A 20792-nucleotide genomic window follows, 5' to 3' on the forward strand; every position below is an offset into this window, starting at 1 on the left:
TCTATTGATTTGGTGTCAATTTAGTCCTAAATATTTTAATGTCAATTTAGTCATAAACCTTTTGATTTAGTGCCTGTTCAATTCTAAATCTTTTAATAATGCCAATTTAATCTTAAACTTTTTGAATTAGTCTCAATTTAATCTAAATGTTTTGATTTTGTGTCGATTTAGTTATTTTGGCTAATTTTGGCTAGATGTTACTAACATGGACATTGGCTAGCTTACATGACACCACTAATATCTTGACATGGATGATTTTTAATAATATTATAATAATATTTCTATTTTTTTTTTTTTCTCTCTCCTTTCTTCTTCCTTTTGTCGATGACTCAATGGCCGATCATCAACAAAAGGAAGAAGAAGAAATGAAAGAAAAAATAAGAGGAAATAATAAAAATATAAACTTTATTAAAATTTTATTAAAAAATTGTCCACATAGTGCCGGTGCCAAATAAATTTGGCAGCATCCATTCAATAGTATTTAACTAAAATTAGTTGGAATGATTGAATTAATATCAAGTCAAAACTTTTAAAACTAAATTGACACTGGTTCAAAAAATTTATGGCTAAATTGGTACCATTAACAAATTTATGACTGAATTGACATCAATTCAAAAGATTTATGACTAAATTAACATCAATGCAATAGGTTTAGGACTTTATTAACACTTTTCTCTATCTCTCTCCATGTTCATCTTAGAGTTAACTCTATCCATCAAAGCTAGCATATCAAGTTTTCTTTAATGAATGATAGGTTTGACCTGCAGCTTTTAAACACCATCAGGTCATTCGCCATGATTCGGCGATGTTTCCTTTTCGCGAATATGGGAACAGCGAGATTGACGGTAACGATTTGGTTCATTCTGGTTAAATCCATCCGCGTGGGGGCATGAACATCGGATGGGTCAGCTCATCTCCAGTCTGACAAAAGAGACTAGTTACAGCGACCGTGTATCCTAATTATGTCCTTGCCTCAACGAAAGTAGTCTAATCCACAACTTCACGAGATATAGTGTTCCACGTGGTAGCAATAATGGAGCTTAAAATAACGCGTGAAAAAAGACCATAACGTGTGAACAAGGAGAAGATCTGTCGAAGACGACAGTGTGTGAACATACTGGAGCAAGCTTTAGAAAACGAAGGAAAGGAAACTTTGATAGCTGCCAATTGACGGTGTCTTCATCTGTCTCTTCTTTTTGAAGGAATGGTTTTCTATTCTATGATGGCCTTAGGAAAATCTATGCAATCCTTCCAGTTGTATTGACTGCTGTTGAGTACTTATAGTCAGAATGCTAAACTTCCACTTCAGCCTCGCGAACATTAATTACAAGAACAAAAAAGGAGCTTATTCCTATGATGGGAACCTACCACCTAATCCCATTTTGATTGATCTTTGTGCTTCACTCAATAAAACATGATTGAGTGAATTAAATTTAAAAATGGGGACCGTGGGAAAAGAAAGCGAACCCCCTTTACCTAGTTTTTTTCTTGTTTTTTCATTTTTTTTAAGTGTGAATATGTTGAAACCCATATCAATTAGGGAGGCTGTTAACCTATCAATTCTCTGCCATCTCCCTCCATATTCGATTGATCCCAGCTTGTCTCCACCGCCTGCTTGATTGAACTGAAAAAGTTAGGTCTCTATCGATGAAGATAAACGAGATTCTTCTCTCTCTCTCTCTCTCTCTCTCTCTCCCCCTCCCTTCCTCCCCCTCTCTCCATCTATCACATGCAAACATAGATTCTATGTTGTGGCCGTCTTTAATTCCAATAGAAATGACTCGCATGGGTCCACACAAGAGAACAAGATTCCAGAGCAACAGGAAATGCTTGGAAGGTCCACCACTAAGCCCAACTTAAGAGTGAATTTTGCTGGCCATAGCCGGCAATGAAAATGATGGGGCGGTTGAAGATCGCGTGCCTTGTTTCATGTTTATCCTAGAAGCCATTTTCAGACTTATATAATGGAGAAAGATACGTTTGTGGGCTTTGCACTTAGAGACTCTAAGTGGGTATGGTGGCAATGCATGAACAAAATTCTAGGGAAGTCATCGTGGTAGAACCGTACCTAATGGAGGACAAATACATGTGGTCCGTTCAAGACCACTCCCACTTCCAATTATTTTTTTCTCCATGTGGTCTTGCGTGGAGCCAATGATATTCTGTTTGTGCTCGACATTTGCGGTTTCAATAATGTGTAGCAGCAAATCATATTAAGCATGAATCTTGTTTGTGATTGGACGAAGGATGGAAAATCTTGGATCACTTCAAATTTCCATTAGGGACTTGTAAAATCTCGTTTGTAGAGATTGGAATATCTTAGTTTCACCTTTTCTGGGTTGGAGCCATTTGTGGGTTTCCAATCTCTGCCTTGGAATGGCCTCCGTTTTGGTGAGATATCAGCCCCAGAATTTGAACGCATAGGACATTGGATACGACCAAAAGTAACATTCTTTAATCTAAAGCCCTGTTGCAAACTGATATTTGTGCATCATCTGCAGAAAAATACAAGTTTTTGGGTCGTCTAGTAATTGTATAGTAATAGAATGCAGAAGATCAATAAGAAGAAGAACTCGTCATAACAAGGTTAGCATGAACAAGTCAATCCAATTAAACAAATAGTGATCTTTAAATGATCGCTTTTCAAGGTTAGAACGTGAGCAACGAAGAAGTTTTTCTAGATTCACTTCAGGGATTATTGTAGAACAAGAAATGACGGTCAATTCGCCAATGGTTAGGCACTTAGTGAGGTTCTTCAGGACTAGTTTTGCTTCATAAACAAAGAGCATGTTGGTTCCATGCCAGCTACAATTGTCAGATGAAACCTCAAAATCCTACTTTTGTCACGGGTTATGGTTTGGTGCTACCGTTGTTTACTACACGCCATGCCTAATCCAGAGGCTTATCTCCTAATCGGTTCCTTCTTAGGGGTGAGCATGGTCCGGGTTGGTCCGGGCCACCCCCTAACCCTGTGACCAACTGCATGTGTCGGTCCCTCAATTTTGGGACCGAGACCGACCCCTCGAGCGCAGGGGACCAGGACTGCATCACCCAATGGGTGGGTTCGGTCAAGTTCTGTGGTCAACCCTAACCGATCAATAATTTATTTCGTCTTGTTTTTTATACTCCCTAAACACATCCATCGACAATGCGGCATTGTACAACTAAACTATAAATACCAATACAAGATCTCAAATGAAGCACAAAGGGTGTGTTTGGAAAGACTTTTGGGGAAAGTCTTTGGGAAAATGCAAAGGCCTTTGAGTTGAATGTGTTTTCCAAAATGCAAATTGTGTTTGGTAAATTGTAATTTAAAAGCTCTTTGTGAAGTACCTTTGAGCAAAATGGTGTTTGGGGGACAAAGGACTTTTGTGAAAAAAAAAAAAAAAAATATCAAAAGAAAAATAAAAAAAATAAAAAATGAAAACCAAAGAAGGGCGGCGGCATCCGGCTGCCGACGGCGACCCTCGCGACCTCCGACGACCCTTGATCCGGGCCGGCGAGGTCGCGCGGCCGTCGCGACCTCCGCGACCCCGATCTGGGCCGGCGAGGTCGCACGATGCCGTCGCGACCTCGGATCTGGGCCGGCGGGTCGCGCGACGCCGTCGCGACCTCCGCGACCCCTGATCCGGGTCGGCGAGGTCGCGCGACGCCGTCGCGACCTTTCGGCGACCGGATGATCTGGGCCGGGAGGTCGCGCGCGTCGCGCGACGCCGCCTCGACCTCCGAGAACCTCGATTGGCCGTTGCGAGGCTACGCAACCCTCGCCCGAGGTCGGGGACCTCGGCGAGGGCCGCGCCCGAGGTCGGGGACCTCGGCGACGGTCGCGCGACCTCGGCGACGGCCGCGACGGGTCGCGCGACCCCCGATCGGCCGTCGCGAGGCTCGCAACCCTCGCCGAGGTCACGCGACCTCGGCGAGGGTCGCGCCTAGGTCGCGCGACCTCGGCAAGGGCCGCACTGGTCGCGCGACCTCGCCCGATGTCGCGCGACCCGAGCAAATTGCCACCGAGCCACCCTCGACGGAGAAGATGAACAAAGTGCTCCTCACAAGGGCAAAAACGGAAAAACAAAAAGTTCGTAAGGATAATTTTGGAAAAAAAAAATATATGAACAAATGACTCAGCTATCGGAAAGCCGAAATGCCCAAGGTAGGGGTACCCTGCCTTGGGCTTTCAGCCTTCAAAAGGCAAGTTTTGAGCTAAAGATACTTGCAAATTTTTTTGCCAAACACCCATTTTTAGCCCAAAGAGCTTTGGAAGCCTAAAGTCGCTTGGAAAAGCCGAATCCAAACGCAGCCAAAGTAGATATCACTAGTCAAGTTGTGTTTGGAAAGCAAGGGCAAGCTGAGCATTAGGGTTTCTAACTAGGGCTTCTTCTTTTTTCCTTTTGATTTACTCGGCAATAAGTGAGGCGACCGGCGCGAGTGACAAGCGCAAGCGTCAAGTGTTGAGTGGGGTGAGCGTCAACTGGCAAGCGGCAAGCGTTTAGTGAGGCCAGCGGCAAGCGGCGAGCGTTGAGCGAGACTAGCGGCGAGTGGTGAGTGGCGAGCGTTTAGTGAGGCCAGCGACGACAGCAAAGGGCGAGTGGTGAGTGGCGAGCGACACGAGCAGCGCGCACGGTCAAAGGTGAGCGGCGCGGGCAACCAGAGGCAAGCGGGATGTTGCTACTTTTGATTTTGGCAAATTGAAGAACAAAGAAGACAAAATGGAAGAGAACGTACTTTAGGGAAGAAAGCCGTGAGGAGATTTACGGCATAAACTTCACGCCATTTTGGACGTCGCGAGTCCATGACTATGAGGAGTCCTTGGTCCTCACGGTGAAGAATGTACTCTGGAGTCTAGACTATGGAGGAGGAGGCCGTGAAGACCTTTACGGCGTAAACTTCACGCCATTTGGAATTGGATGCCGTCTGTCCATGACTATGAGCATGAGGAGTCAACAACTTTAACATCATTTTACTTAGGTTTGAATATATAAAGAATTATATATAATATAATATAACATAAATTTTACTTAGGTTTGAATATATAAAAGAATTATAAATAATATAATATAATATAATATACGGGGTTGGTCTCAGGTTGAACCGACCCAAACTCTGGGACCGGCGACCAACCCGCATAGTGTTGGTCCCCAGTTTCAGACCAAGGACCACCTGGAGCCCTTGGGAACCGGGACCAGACCGAGGGTTGTGGCCGGTCCAGTCCAGGTCGGTCCAGAGTCGACCCTAAACCACTGCTCACCCCTATTCCTTCTTCTTTTTGGCTTATGTTAGTTGTTTACTACACGTCATGCCTATTGTTTACAACTGTTGTTTACAAATTTGAACTATGTAGGTGGACCCAATTCCAACACAGATCATGCAAACATACATTACTAGCATCGTGCTAGCAAAGCATTACGGGATGGGGAGAAAAGTAACGTTATGAAGCCGAAGGCCATGCTGTCTCGTAGTCCACTTTGGTTCCATCGTATATACCATATGGAACCTCCATTAATCCATGATATGAGAGCAAGTAAGAAGACAAGAATTTTAGATTAGGAACGTTAATGTTTATCATGCTTGTTGCAATACCATATTCGGATATCAACAAAGTTGCTAAAAATTAAGTTATCTATGTGGGTTAGGTAATAATGCACGAGATATAATAATATCATCCCTGTCCCAATGGGACAAAATCATCATGGTGGGGCTTGCTTAGTTAGTGCAAGCATGTCAAATACTGTTCGATCCGAAGAATCGAGCCATAAAATAATATAATAGACACAGTATGGTAGGGATGAAATGCAGGTTTGACAAGAAAAGATAGTAATAATAATAGTAGTTACAGTAAATACGAATGTGTGGGGAAAAGAAAGCCAAAGCTGCCAATGATGGGGGTGACGTGTGATGGTGGAAATGTTTACCATGCAATTGGCAGGGTTGTATAGATGTGGTCTCCTTGAAAAAGCTTATAAAGGCAAGCCAAGATACCACATCTCATCAGAATCTGTGCTTAGAACTGGGGTAAGAGAGAGCAGCACGACAGAGAGAGAGAGAGCGAGCGAAAGAAAGATGGCGACTGCGCCGCATCATTCGATGTCCATTATTTTTCTGTTTTGCGTGGTTGTGCTGAGCTCTCTTTTTCTCGGCTGCATCTGCTCTTCTCTCGACGACGTTCATCACACCATTCAAGTCAGCTCTCTCCTGCCAGAGTCTTCTTGCAAATCCTCCCTCACCCCTCAACAAGGTCTCTCTCTCTCTCTCTCTCAGCCAGTTTGTGTGGTTATTAGCTTTTTGCAGCTTTTGTCGGGATAGGTGATGGAGATTCTTGGAATTGCTTGCTTTATCTGTTCTTATTATTGGGATATCACACTCCCCAGATTTGATCACAGAGAGGGTGGTGAGTGACAATCCAATTAACCAGCTACCATCACATAGAGTCCATGAGCAGATATATATTTACGTAGTTCATAGGAGGAAGAGGAGCCCAAGCACTTCTCAGCAATATAAAAACTTTGGAAATCATCTGTTTATAAGAGCGACGAAACCCGTTGCATAGTAGTTTAATATGAGCAATGAATTATAGTGTTAAACACATCGAGTTAAAACTTAATCATCATTTGATCAGTTTTAGTAAATCCCAATATATGACTAGTGGTGTTGTTAGTGATGGATTGAACATGATGGCCTACTTATTCAGAACTTTTTCAATTTTGAGATTTAGAAATTATCCTATTAACTTCCCTATAAAGGGAATGAGCACTTTGGTGTCAATCACGAGAGCCGAAAGGAAAATAGTCCGTGTCCACTTAAATTGGAAGGAATAAAAGGAAACAACTTTTAATTGTCTTTTTAACCCGCTCCTAAAAGTTGTCGGTTCTTAATGGTTCAAAAAGTGAATTATGAAGCTTTTTATTTACGAAAGATTTAAATCGAATGGTTGGTAGGAGTGTAAAGAGGATGGCTAAATCAATTACCAAATCTTTTAATTAATTTGCTAATTTTCTCGGCCAATTGGTCTTTTGTTGCGCACTCAGTTCTATAGTTGGGACTTTTCGGGTGCCTACTTTCCGTGGTCAGTCTCTCAGTAAACAAAGTCTGCTGCCGGTAGACTCCTTGTCCGGCGCCTACCACTTCCAATTTTCGTTTGTCAAGCTAGCAAATTCAATGTTGACAGCACAGGCGCAATAATATCACTAAATTCACATCTAAGAAATTCGTAGTGAAATCACAGATTACATGTGCATCACGTCAGCAGGGTTAGAAACGTGCCTACCCTACAACATCAATTTCTCTAGCTCAAAATTGGATGCATGTTGATTATGAAGTTGATTCACAAGTACAACGAAACTCAACTTACATACTTGGTCGAAACTCAACTTATATTGAACTATGGACTTTTTGATGATGATACGCGGGGTAGACATCATGAGTACGATCGTGGTATCTACATAAATTGATTTGACTCAATATTGTTCTTGTTTTGTTCCTTTAACTATGAAAATGACCAAGTTTAGGGTGATCTTAATGTTATATAATAATTACGTGCACACACCGGTAAGGAGTAATTAGTAATTGTCACATAAAAGTCCATTCCAAGAATTCAATCAATTCCTGTCCTTTTCATAAAGCAAAATGTTCATGTGAGTAAACAATAGGTTTCATTGGACAGATGCAGAAAAACTATAGTTATACTTTCTTGGAGGGATCGTAGGACTCTTGTTACCTAATAATCCTGCCAAAAGAAGTTCACATGCGACGTTCCTACGTTTAAGCCCAAAAGACCTTTCACTGTCAGTTCGAAAAATGAATGGACAAAGTGCAGAAAAAGGAAGAGAGAAACACTTGCACAACCCATCGAATCGCAGAGAAAAATTTCCCACTCATTTTGATGAGAGTATCATCATCAAGGAAGACGCCAGATGGAGAATTCAATGCATTGCGTGACTAAGCTCGTTTGACTAGGAAAATAAATAAAGTTTCTCAGGCTGTGGATGGTCATCCACGAAGAAGCCTCGTTCTTTTTCTGTGATGGAACTTCTTATGGTTTGAGTTCACCGAACTTCGGTGGAGGAAAAAATCTTCACAGATGGCCGACTTTATTATTGAGAACTAATAATCGAAGACTTCCTAAAGAAATGTGAATTGATATGGTCGCGTGTCTTTAGAGAATTGCGTTCTGTTGGATTCCTCGTCGTCTGTGTCCCGCTAACAAGTCCAATAGGTCATCATGTCTAGGTTGTCTAGCAAACATGTATTTATTTAATTTCAATCACAATCGGAAGCTTCCTCACTCCATGTGTTTGTTCATTGTATGAGCTCATTTTTTTTTTTCAGATGATGACAAAAGATCAAAGCTCAGAGTGGTCCACAAGCATGGCCCTTGCAACCAACTGGTTCAGGACAGAGCAAATGCACCAACCCATGAGCAAATCCTCCTCCGAGATCAATCAAGGGTCAAGTCCATTCAATCAAGGTTCTCCAAAACCACTAGTACCATTACCAGCGACACCAATCGCGTGAGGGACTCGAAGGCTAATCTTCCAGCGCTATCGGGCAGCACAGTCGGCGCGGGCAATTACATAGTGACCGTGGGCCTCGGCACGCCGAAGAAGGACCTGTCCCTCATTTTCGACACGGGTAGTGACCTCACTTGGACCCAGTGCGAGCCGTGCGTGAAATACTGCTACAAGCAAAAAGAGCCGACTTTTAACCCTTCACTGTCCGCATCCTATACCAACATCTCTTGTTCCTCCTCACTCTGCTCTGCCCTCATTTCTGCCACAGGTGACTTTTTTTACCGTCTAATGAAAATCTGGTGATCAGAGAAGATTCGACTATCTTGAAAATTAACTGGAAGAGGAACAAATATGTCATCAAGAGACAAGAATGTGTTTAACTAAACGAGCTCACATCCCTGAAGTGAAAGCTTAGAAATTGATCTTAGCCCTCAAAATCTTGACAGAATTCTGCAAGACTGATAACAAGTTTAGGGCTGCACCTCTCCGCTGAATTTATGAACTTTGCTTCTCCATGTTTGTGTGCAGGAAACACTCCGGGGTGCACATCGTCGACGTGTGTCTACGGCATACAGTATGGAGACTCCTCGTTCTCAGTTGGGTTCTTCGGAAAAGAGAAATTGACATTGACGTCCACGGAGGCATTTGACAATTTTTTATTTGGTTGTGGCCAGAACAACCAAGGCCTCTTCGGCGGGGCTGCAGGGCTGCTTGGACTCGGCCGAGACAAACTTTCTTTAGTGCAACAAACCGCGAGCAAGTACGGCAAGTATTTTTCGTATTGCCTACCATCGTCATCTAGCTCCACCGGACACTTGACCTTTGGCAGAGGCAGTGGAGCATCTAGTTCCGTAAAATTCACGCCCTTGGCTACAATCTCGCAAGGTGATAATTTTTATGGCATCAACATAGAAGGAATAAGTGTAGGCGGGACTAAACTGCCGATCTCCTCAAGTATTTTCTCGAATGCCCCCGGGATCATAGACTCGGGCACTGTGATCACTCGCTTGCCACCCACTGCATATAGCGCACTCTCTAGCGCTTTCAAGAAATTGATGACAAGATATCCAACGGCACCTGCTCTTTCGATCCTAGACACCTGCTATGACCTTAGCAAGTATAAGTCGGCGACAATACCGAAAGTCAGCTTCCTTTTTAGCGGTGGAACCAATGTTGACTTGGACCCTTCAGGAATATTGTATGCTGCGAGTGCGTCGCAGGTCTGCCTGGCATTTGCTGGAAATGGGGATGATACGGACGTTCTGATATATGGGAATGTGCAGCAGCAGAGTTTTGAGGTGGTGTATGATGTCGCTGGATTGAAGCTTGGGTTTGGTCCAAAGGGTTGTGCCTAAAGACCAGTTAGTGATGGGGAAAATCCCTGCACTAGCTCTTGATGTTTACTGATACTTACAACGTTAGTAGAGTAAGGTTTTAGAATAATGACCCGCATGCCAAAAGGAAGCGGTGTATAGATTGTTGTCGTGAGCTTGGAATCTGGTTTGGCTTTCATATATATATGTAGGTGCAGTCAAGACTCTATAGTGAAAAGGCAAATTAAAGAAAATGAGCGATAGGAAGACACTGTTACAATCAATTTGATCGCTATGTAAGACACTGTTATTCATCATTATGATGAGCCACACAGCTTTGAGATTTTACATAAATCAGGAAGCTGGAGCTTTGTGCTATCACTGCCCATTTTATTTCTCCACTCTGGCGTTGAACTATAGAGGGCATAAGACCTCTCCTGAATTTGGCCATTTTTGTGTTGGCTGTTACTTGAAATTTTCTGCTCAGGTGTTCTTGTTACCGGTCTGAAGCGAGGGCTAACAGATCAATCTCAGAGCAAGTTGGTTTCGTGTCTGAAAGCATTTGCGAAAAGACAGCGGCACAGTTGCTTTAAGATCAGCGATTGTAACAGAAAGAGAAGTGCCCAAAGTAGTTATGCCATTTTTATAAGCCTTAGATGTCGTGTTGATGTCCTTTTTCTTGCCCATTACTCCTCATGAATGGGCCACTATCGATGTGGAAGGCCATAAGCTGACAGAGGATTGTCCATATCAGTCGGTTAAATTGGAATTCTTTTATGAAAATGACGCGTATGCATTTAGAATGGAGTGGAAAAAGATAAGAAAATGATGGGTCTAGTTAAAACAAGGGGCAACCGGTTGATGATGCATCATCGTGAATCGACTTTGTCATGTCTTGATCTAAAATCTATCACATGAAACCATTATGATGTAGGATTTGTTTACTGTCAACCATGAAATTATCAAATTCAATCTGCTCGGCTTGCTGAAAACCTGGAACTCCAATTGGATGGACTCCAGGTAGTTTAGCTAGTAATTCTAGGATTCAGAACGTGTTACAAACAAAGCATCAGCTCGAGCTTTCAGGCCAATCAAATCACTCAAAACTCCCCAAGATCTCTCCCACTGAGCTGCGTCTTGTTTTGGGCAGCAGAGAGAATAACCTTGTTGGGGTGGACGCATGATGAGAAGATGACTCATAGCGGGTCAAGATGGTAAGACCCACCAGTCACCACTAGATATTTCTTAGTGTGCATGCGCGTGTTCGCGTGCTGTCGATGAAAGCCAAAATCTAATATTGTTTGCACTGAGGATAAGAGTGTCGCTGATTGACAACGACATTGCAGATTTTTGGAGTGGAGCTGGGTTTTTCAAAGGGACAAAGTTAGTGCAAGCATTCATATATTGATGGAGAACATAGAAATGGTGAGGTTCGCCCACTTTCTATGGAAAGTCCCACGATTCAGTTCATCGCCCACTTCTGGTGGCTCTTTAGCTGCAGAATCGGTTAATGGACCGGTCCTGGTTGAATCGTGCGGATTGCCCAATTGGGCTCTATTGAGGCGGGCTCTTGCTCACATTCATTTGGGCTTTGGGTTGAGGTGAGCTCGCCTCGTTTTGCTGCTTGGCTTTCTTGATTTGTTACTTGTCGAGATGGGACTCCATCAAACTCCTGGAAACATATCTCCTAATACCATGATACTTACTGCAGTGAATGTTTAGCCAATCCCAATCGAACAGTCGATGTAATTCAAACTCTAGACCGAGTGGACATACGATGCCCTAGTTTTCAGTACAGCAGTTTTGGATCTCAGTGAACTAAACCCGGCATACCACTTTGCAATCCTTCGAAACGGTTCTTTGATCGATGCACTTTGAATACCTGGTGATAGCAGCATATGGCCATAAAAGGCTTGGAACCCAATTCTTTTCTAGGCCAATTAGTATGCAACTTTCTTCTCTTGAGAATAGCAATAGCAGCACATGGCGCTTCAAAAGTCTGCTCTTTGATATGTTGGAAAAGGACGAATAGCGGCTCCTGTTTCTTGACTGTCATGGGAATAATACAACTTGCTCAAGGCATAAAAATACTGTCCATGCATTCCTTTTCAAAGTAGGGGCCGAAAGAAAAGAGAAAGAGCATGGAAATCTTGCGAAATTTGGTCTAAGCCTTTTGGGCCGGTAATGGGGCGTGTGCATCTGAGAACTGCCAACCGCATGATGACGAGGAGAAAAGCTCGGAAAAAGCGAATCAATAATGCAATGCCAAACATTATTTGTCACATAGGAATAATAATATTGGATTTGCCTTTGGATTTGTCATGTGAGTCCAGACAAAGTGGCCATCGCACTTGAGTTGGGATCAATCATTTGAGTTCGTACAATTAGCTCATCGAGAACTACCATGTTACGTTCGGTGAAACACAGTAAACAGAATGATTATGGAAAAAGAGAAGGAAAATGAAAGCTATGCCCTCGTGTCCGTACCGCATGCAAATTTGGTTCTCGCACGATGAATAGGTATCACCTTCTATTCGGACCGTGTTCGACAACACATGAACCGAGAATGAGCCGTGAAATCGATAGTTGGGTCTCGGACCCATGATCCCTGAGGCAGGCACTGTAGCAATGCCTTGCCAACTTATGCAACGGTTCATCAGTCCGCCAGAGAAATGAACGTTATGGAACAGTTCCAAAAATTCCTGCTCCCCTTAAAATAATCAACTAACGGACAAGTGATCAGTGAACCACCACGTTTCTAGGAGATAAAATACTCCAGAAATGAAACCCCCAATAATTCTAGTCCGTCCCAAATCACGACATTTGGATGATCAAGAGCCCATTACTAATTTTCTCAAGCCTAGGCATCTAAATGTTGAAGCTTGAAATGGGAGTCACGAGCTCAGCTGGCGCTCTTCGCCGGAAAATTGATCCGGAGCAACACAAACCGATCAGGGCGTCCGTGCTTTGCGCCCGCATTTGCCCTCCGATGCTTAAGTTGACACTGGAACGCGACTGTAATCAAAAGTCGGGCCAGAACGGGACTCCTGGACTGTTTCAAACAGGAATTGCCGTTGCTAACCGGGTGGGTTTGATAACTGAGGGGGTCATTGTCTAATCATGCGATGCCCCCACGCCGTGTACCAAGAACGAGACAAGAAAGTGTCCGGAAAGCAGTACAATGAGTTCAGGGAAAATGGGAGGAGGAGGTCCCGGGTCACCAAAACGTACGACCCGAGCCAGCACACACTTCCAAAGCCTTTCCCTTCCTAGCAGGGTTCCGATTCCCAACCTCCTACCGAAACCCACCAGCTAACAAGAATCAAAGTTCGGTGCTTTTTCGGACATCGAGAAAAAGGCACACGACCCAGATGAGCAGACACCATCAAGCATGCTACCCCCAAGCCCCCCCTAGCTACCAAAATCACACAGCTGACAAAGGAAACATCAGTCTTGTCAAGAAGACAATGCTTCTCTTCTCTCCTCACATTTCCTCGTTTTGTCCAGAGATTGTTCGATGATAAGCGTTAAACCAGACAAAAGGTGGTGTTACATCGTCTAAAACAAAGATCCCAGGAAGGAACGAGGGAGCTTTTCCCAGAAGCAAGAACTGGGCATTGTTATTTCTTCGCAATAAAAATGAGATTCAGCTATCTACAGATATCAGGGCGCCCCCACCCCACCACCCCATCGAAAAAGGGTCAAATCTAATTTCACATCATTCGATGTTTTCTTTCTTCTTCTTATTTTAGCATCAAAGTCAGCCGCGGAGGACGATCCTACCTGAACGCATAGTGCATTTCGAGGGGCTCGAACGAGGAGGGAGTTTCGCCTCTGCAGTCTTCCTTCGCGTTTCCGAATCAATCGTCGTCTTCGTCGTCGTCCTCGTCGTTTTCGGAGGTATGGTGGTTCACCCTAGCTAAGCCGTGCCCGCGCGGCTGCTGCTGCGGCGGCGGGTATGGGGCGTCCACCACGTGCGCCGACGACATTTCCATCTGGCACACCCTGACGGCGCCGATCAGCTTCTCCGGCAGCTCCTCCTCGGCCTGGGCCTCCACCACGAACCCCATGTCGATGGTCACGCTCGTCACGTACCCCAATGCGAGGTGCAGGATGGCGCTGGCGATCTTGGAGCTCGCGATGTCGACGTCGATCTCGAAGTAGTTGTCGCCCCGGTAGTAGTTGCAGGTCAACGCCTTGCCCAGGAGGCACGCGCTGTAGTTGCCGACGGCCTTCTTGACGATCCAGGGGCCCTTGACGATCCGGTTCACGATCTTGAACCGGCTGTTGCGGAAGCCGTCGTCCTCGTTGACGAACCGGTAGAGGAGGGAGCCGGGGGGGAGGGGCTCCTCGGCGGCGAAGTAGAAGACGGCGCTGTGGGGGTCCTTCCCGGGGACCTGGAGGTTGACGGCGAAGATGAAGGACTTGACGGAGCGGCCGGCGGCCTGGGCGCGGCGGAGGGCCTGGGCGACGCGGTTGTCGGGGCGGGCGAGGACGTTGTCGAGCCGGGCCGGGGAGCGGAGCCAGTCCATGCCGGCGGGGGAGAGGAGGTAGTCGCCGGGGGGGGACTTGAGGCGGTTGCGGAGGTAGGTCTTGGAGCGGAGGGAGAAGGCGTCGCCGGGAGGGGAGGCCCAGCCGTTGGCGCCGGAGTGGAGGTCGACGCGGGGGAGGGGACCGCCGCGGATGGAGTCGGCGATCCAGGAGGAGTGGGGGTCGGGGAGGCGGATCTGGAGGAGCGGCCGGGGTCGGAGCTCCGGCGGCGGTGCTTGGTGGTGCACATTCTCTCTCTCTCTCTCTCTCTCTCTCTTTTCTCTCTCTATACGCAGCCTTGAAAGCTAGAGAGAGAAGAGAAGGGAGTAGCAAAGGGGGGAGGGAATGGGAATGGATGGAAGTGGGGAATGGACAGTGAGGTGACCGGGGAGGAAAGATGGGAGGCGAGACGGTGAGAGAAATTGGGTTTGGTGTGGTGATATTGATATATCGCTGCGGTACGCGGAGGAGACACCCCTTGCTTTTCGCTGAAACTACGGAATTGCCCTTCCTCCTCTTTACATTCATGCGTTTCAAAAGGGTTCTCCAAAGAAAAAAAGAATTATGAATTTAAAACTTATTATACTTATATTAATTTAGTCAAATATACTTTGATTGTATCAATTTAGTTTTCAATCTTTTTACCTTTAGTCGTGTTACGTTGCATAGGCACCACAAAATGTAAACATTTTTTTTTTCTTTTTCTTTTTTCCTTTCTTTTTCTTTACTTCTTTTTTTTTTGTTTGCACTGAGGGTCGAGATGCCCAGGATTGTACGGCCTTGTTGGATTTGGGTCTTGTAGCCTCACTCGAGCTAGCGAGGGCCACAGCGCCCTAGCCAAATCTAAGCTAAGGACTATACAGCTTCATTGTGGTTGGCGAAGGTGTCATGGCCCTCACCCCGGCCTTTACTAGGCATAGGGAGGGTTTCGTGGCTCTCAGCAGATTTGGGTGAGGGTCACAAAGCCCTTGTTGTGGGCGACAAAGGCATTGAGTGGGGGTTGTGACATCCTTGCCTTGTGTCGTGCGAGGTATGTTGGGCCTTACCTGTGACTAGTGACTCTTGCCAACCCCCAGTCCAAAAAAGAAAAAAAAAGAAGTAAAGAAAAACCAACTAAATTACCTTTAAAAAAGAAAGTCCGCATCATAAATGCACATTTCTCGATTGTGTGTGAATCGGCTTTAAAAGGATAGAACATGCGACCATTATTATTCGACGGAAAGAGATGCTAAAATCGGCCATGTAACTATCAAGGGCATGCCAGCTTTGCTATCGCTCATAAATGATCCGATATCAAGGACGCATTAGATGTCAACAAGACCCACGAGCGCCCCCTTGCTACTTAAAATATGTCCTTTCCCCGAGAGCTAGCACCTTATTTTCGCAAAAGTAGCATGTGAAAATAAAAAAAATATACGTACATACTCTTTTGCCCTGGAGATTCGGGTTTTTGTGTATTGGCACTTCACATTAGCACGGGTCGAAAAGGAATAAAAAAAAAGAAAATCTATCCAATTATATCGACCGAAGGAGTCATACATGGCGTGCTAAAAAGCCCAACTTTCAAAAAATGAAAAATAAAAAAGGGCACAAATTTACGCAAAATTCTCATCGATGGAGATGGAGAGTGGCAAGTTCCGTAGATTCTCCACCCAAGGAGTGGCAAACCCGCCCGGCTGGTGGGAGGGTTTTCTTCACATACCTTGTTGACTCCATCGATGTTGACGATCGAGATGGGGAAGCGTGGCGGAATAAAGACAAAAACGACGAGCGCATCCACGCGTTCTCGTTTTGCCAAAAGCCATGGGGGCAAGAGCCGACGTCGCGTCATCCGTCGGCGTCGACCTGCCGCCCCGTCCTTTTGCAAAATTCGGGGCGGTGCGTTTGGAGTGAACCTCCGCGAGGAGACAAAGGCTGAAATTTAGATACGTAACTCGTTCACAGGTGACGTCGGCATACTTTCAGTAAAGTAAATGGTATCGTAAGAGCGCATACAAGTTTTTAAAAGTAACATGCCGTTTCTCGTTTATCTCTTCGGTTTTCTCCAATGGGGTCGTGTCGATTTCACGTCATAAAGATCGAAGTCTAATCCCATTCTTGGAAGGAAGTGCAAGAGAAAAGGGCGCACACGTTGGATTTTTCTTAAAGGCTAAGGAGGATGGGAGAGCAGAAAAGGCATGCCCGGAAATGGACTTTTCCATCCCTTTCCACCATATTAACCTTCACGAAAAGATCACTTCTGCTCCTGTGCTACTGTGGAAAGGTGGACCACATCGCTGGCAACTACTATTCCTCCACTATAAAGTCTTTCCCAGCTCTTAAATCAGTAAGCCAAAAACAAGAAAAAAGGAGAAGAAAGATATATATCCTTGCCAGGTCAAGTAGCATTTGCCTGCTTTCACCTTAGTGGGTATAGTTCATATGGTCAGCAGCCTACCAACTCAAACATTTTCAACATTCAACCAAACAGCTTGAGGCTGCCTAATGCAAAAGTCAGTACCCTGAAAGAAAACTTCCTTCTTCACTCACAAATAAAGTATGCAATGTCAACCGGTTGGCTGGCTGCAAAGGTCAACAGAATGACACCAGACTAATTGCATCCAATAGACCAGCCACTCAGTAACCATCATCTAACACAAGAAAGGAATCTGGAAGTCCAAAGTACTCTGTACAAAGTAAGAGCAATGACCTTGAACGTAATGAGAAGGTATGGAGTTAGAAAACATGTGTGAAAAGTTCTCGCCCCGTATATCTAGCAATCCATCTTCTGAATTTTCCCCGAGATGGACCATCTTTGAGCTGTAACCTTCCTGTGTATAATTAGAGTACTGTTAGGTTCCTCATTACTGCAAGGAGACTATCTGTTCAGTATATGATAAGAGACACTAGTGTGAGCACACTGAAAAAGTACAGAAGGTATCAGCATCTCCCACAATATATCCATTTGGATCATAAAGCTTAAAGTTAATCTGAGAAATTCATTTCGAGCCTCTCAGAGACATAGACCTAACTATTTAGATCACCTTGGCATATGAATCACTATCCACCATGATAACTATGAAGGTAAAGCAGCAAGACATATCTAGGAAAAGAAATAAAAAGACAGCAGGCACGTAACGCAAAGATCCACTCTGCTAAGGCTGTAGATAGCACAGATAACTCCCCTAAACAGTACATTGTGTACAAATAGCACGAGATAAGCACTCTCCTGAGAAACACTGTATCCACCTTCAAGACCAAAAGGTTCAAATTTCTTAATCAAGATGTACAGATAAAGAGTTCAGGAAGTCACTAGCCCGATGGAATTTAAATATCCAGAGTGTGATAGGAAACACTACTGCTAAACAAATCGGGCAACGTTCTGCACATCGGAGAATAAGAAAAAGGCCGGTTCAATTTAAGAGACCAAGAAAGTATTCTCCCTGTAGTATCTGTTATTTTGCAGTAAAACATGGCAAAAGCAGTTCACATGCATAAAGAATCGACAGAAAATGTCCTCTGGAATGACTATGCTAGTTATATTACAAAAGGAGAAAAAATGAGAATCAACAAATTGGTATTTAAGAAAAGGAGGAAGTGATTGAAGTCAATCTCCCAGCAGTTTGCATAGTTTTCAATAATCACCCAAGAAACAGGGGGAAGGAGACTTTTCACTATCAGTAAGGACTACCATTAAAAAAAAAAAAAAAAAACAGAGGCTTTTCCCTGTCTTCTCCTCCCTCAAGAACAGGCAGGTGATTTCTTGCCCGTGAAGAAAGCAATCATACCAGGCCTCTAAGCATTTTGCATCAATACATGGCCAATGAGACCGAGAAGGAGCAGATCAAACTGTGTTTGTTACTTTAATGGATAACAATCTAACATGCGACTGATTCCTTCCCACCATAATCACTGTATTCCCCTGTGACTTTTACCTGAACCAAAGCTACTTCTAACCAATTCAAACAAAATTGGGTGTTACCACAAGTTCCAAATCAACTGCCTTTGCAAGAGGCCCCACCGCTGGTTCCCAATCTGTCCCACAAGCGGATACCACTGACTTTAGCAATGACCAGACCCTTACAACTACGTCTCAGCTATGGTCCTATTTCTCAATCTTTCTGTCTTGCTCCTATGGAACCAAGGTCAAAAAGATTGAAAAAAAAAATCAGTCATTCACAACCACTGATGAATGATTCCTCAAAAAGTTAAGGATTAGTAATCCTCTTTAGAAATTGAATGGATTCGGTCTATTTACCTAGCAATGCTACGGCCTTTAGAGCAGATAATCAAGACGGGCTATTTCCTCATGAGGCTTATCTTCAAACCAAAAAGAAAATATACAGATTTGCCTAGACTTGCAACCAATAAAACTGCATCCGCAAAAATTGCCCTTCCTACTCTAACATACTTAAGATATACAAACAGTATCACTAAGATTGGAAGTAGGGATCCTCAGGGTCGGCGAGCATTTCTAGCCCCTTGTTTCCTAGTGTTTAATAAAATTCTTAATGTGTAATCACCAACTTTGGGACTCTTCAAATTTTCCACAAAGAATCATAATCCAATGATTATGTTGTCAGCCCTCAGATGTGCCTTCTCAAAGCACCTCAGCACCTATAAAACCTCGGGCAACTGTTCATAAAATATCATAACCCCGTTTCCCAAATGTTTGATCCAATTCCTAATGTGGAATATCCAACCTTCACACTCTTATGACTTTTAACCGCATAACAATAACCCCTTGCCTCTAATGTTGATTCTCGGAAGTGCCTTCTCGAAAGCACTCAGGCACTTTTAGTGTGTTATTGCACAATAGGAAGATCACCGCAGATTCGCAACAGTCAGAATGAAATTCTCCAGAAGATAAGCTTATTGATGCGAGCAAATGTCTGCCCACATGAACTAATCGTAGAAATTGCTTTCACTAACCGAAACAAACAATTGTCGACATGGCAGGGTTACATTCCTCTCTCAACTTATAACAACTCCAAACAATGGCAACAACAGCAATGAGCTAACCTCCCTTCTAGCACTTTTCTTCAACCTCCTAACAACATCAACAAAATGCACGGACGATACACGATGGCAAAACAGTTGCGACACCGCGATGAGAATGCGTTCCATCACCATCAAGAGGAAAACGGGTCGGATCAATTCAGGGTTTTCGACAAACCTTCGGCGCATCAATAGCAAATGGGAAAGTTCTTCAGTGAGCCTTTCTTCTCTGAGGCTGCTTCTCAGTAGCCAATCTGTATATCCAGTATACCTTAGGGACGAACAATTTAGGGGCTTAAGCATCAACAACACTTGAACGTCGAATGTCGAAATACGAAAGCAAAAAAGAACCCAATAGAAGATGTAAAAGGAAGGAAAGATGCGGGGTGGGGTGGAGAGAGTTACCAAAGCGAAGACGTGAGCGGCTATAAGGAGCACCACCAAGTACGGCGCTGCGTCCATGATCCACGGCCTCGACGGCGTTTGCTGGTTTGCCATCGGAAGCGGGCGATGCTCCGGCTATTCGGAAGCTCCGGAATTCGGTCTAGGGTTTCCCACGAATCTCCGACGGCTTCGCCGGCCGAGGGATTGGCGATCCGGCGAAGGGAGAGGGTGTGGTCGTCGTCGGGATCTGCTCGTCGGCGGGAAGAACGGTATTCGAGCTCAACAGCTGGTCAGTCGCTGGGGGGGCTGTACCCGATGGGGCACCATCTGCTCCTTTTTTTAATAATTCTCCAAATGGTCCCGAATTTTCGTTAAATATATAATGTAGTCCTTGAGTATTTAATTTATTTGATGTGATCCGTAAACTTTATCCTAATATAAAATATGGTTTATGAACTTTTCATTTATTCAATTTTTTATTCAATGCGATTCTTGAACTTTTGATAAATATTTAGTCAAGCTCTCCTAAATTTTATGAAAATATTTAATATTATTCCAAAACTTGAATTAATAGAACGATGATACTTGATATTTTCCTATCGTTTATGGATTAAATTAAATATATACCAAAATTTCATGGACTATATTGAATAAATTAATAATTTGGGGATTACATTGCATATTGGGTTAAAATGAAATAAATTAAAAGTTTATGAATAAAATTACACATTTGCCCATAATTGAGAGATCATTTGTGTAATTTTTCCTTTTTGTTTTCTTCATTTACCAAAGCGAAGCTTATCTTGACATATTTTCCAAATTTTCAATCTCTGTTTTTTTATTTATTTATAAATTTGTAGAGTAGTGCTCTAAAACATTTATTTAATTCCATTTATTGATAATATTAGACAGGATTTTAGACAAATATTCCGTAAAAAAAGTTATATTTATTTGAAAATTCATTTAACTATCGAGTAAATAGGAACATTCATTAACGTTGACGCGACAATCCTCTATCACGATCTATCTATAAAGTCAGGTATCATCCCAGAATTTCCTTAGCTTCCAATTCCCTTGGCATTAC

At 43.9% G+C, this 20792-nt stretch overlaps 2 protein-coding genes and 1 long non-coding RNA gene across 3 annotated transcripts; 1 reads left to right on the forward strand and 2 right to left on the reverse strand.

The window, feature by feature from the left end:
• Positions 1–5978: 5978 nt before the first annotated feature.
• LOC104438399 (aspartyl protease family protein At5g10770) lies at positions 5979–10198 on the forward strand. The gene is made up of 3 exons (XM_010051545.3): positions 5979–6232; positions 8323–8772; positions 9033–10198. Exons 1-3 carry the CDS (start codon positions 6058–6060, stop codon positions 9857–9859), a joined length of 1452 nt encoding a protein of 483 aa, XP_010049847.2. The 5' UTR covers positions 5979–6057; the 3' UTR covers positions 9860–10198.
• A 3072-nt stretch (positions 10199–13270) lies between these two features.
• LOC104438398 (protein ENHANCED DISEASE RESISTANCE 2-like) lies at positions 13271–14767 on the reverse strand. Its single transcript, XM_010051544.3, is given in 2 exon segments — positions 13271–14519; positions 14522–14767. Coding segments are annotated over 2 exon segments (918 nt in total). The 5' UTR covers positions 14598–14767; the 3' UTR covers positions 13271–13677.
• Positions 14768–16844: 2077 nt separating this feature from the next.
• Positions 16845–20035, reverse strand: LOC104438395. The gene is made up of 3 exons (XR_724635.3): positions 19730–20035; positions 19503–19595; positions 16845–17157 (listed from the first exon to the last, which is right to left on the reverse strand). It is a non-coding gene; the product is annotated as an uncharacterized LOC104438395 (long non-coding RNA).
• Between the last annotated feature and the right edge of the window lie 757 nt (positions 20036–20792).

The sequence above is a fragment of the Eucalyptus grandis genome, chromosome 3, assembly GCF_016545825.1.
Source record: "Eucalyptus grandis isolate ANBG69807.140 chromosome 3, ASM1654582v1, whole genome shotgun sequence".
Classification (NCBI taxonomy): Eukaryota; Viridiplantae; Streptophyta; class Magnoliopsida; order Myrtales; family Myrtaceae; genus Eucalyptus; species Eucalyptus grandis.

Excerpts from the sequence above, each read along its gene's own strand:
- LOC104438399 (XM_010051545.3), top strand. The coding sequence starts at position 6,058 with ATGGCGACTGCGCCGCATCATTCGATGTCCATTATTTTTCTGTTTTGC. Across the intron at positions 6,233-8,322 it reads CTCCCTCACCCCTCAACAAG|ATGATGACAAAAGATCAAAG; the intron begins GTCTCTCTCTCT and ends TTTTTTTTTCAG. Across the intron at positions 8,773-9,032 it reads TGCCCTCATTTCTGCCACAG|GAAACACTCCGGGGTGCACA; the intron begins GTGACTTTTTTT and ends GTTTGTGTGCAG.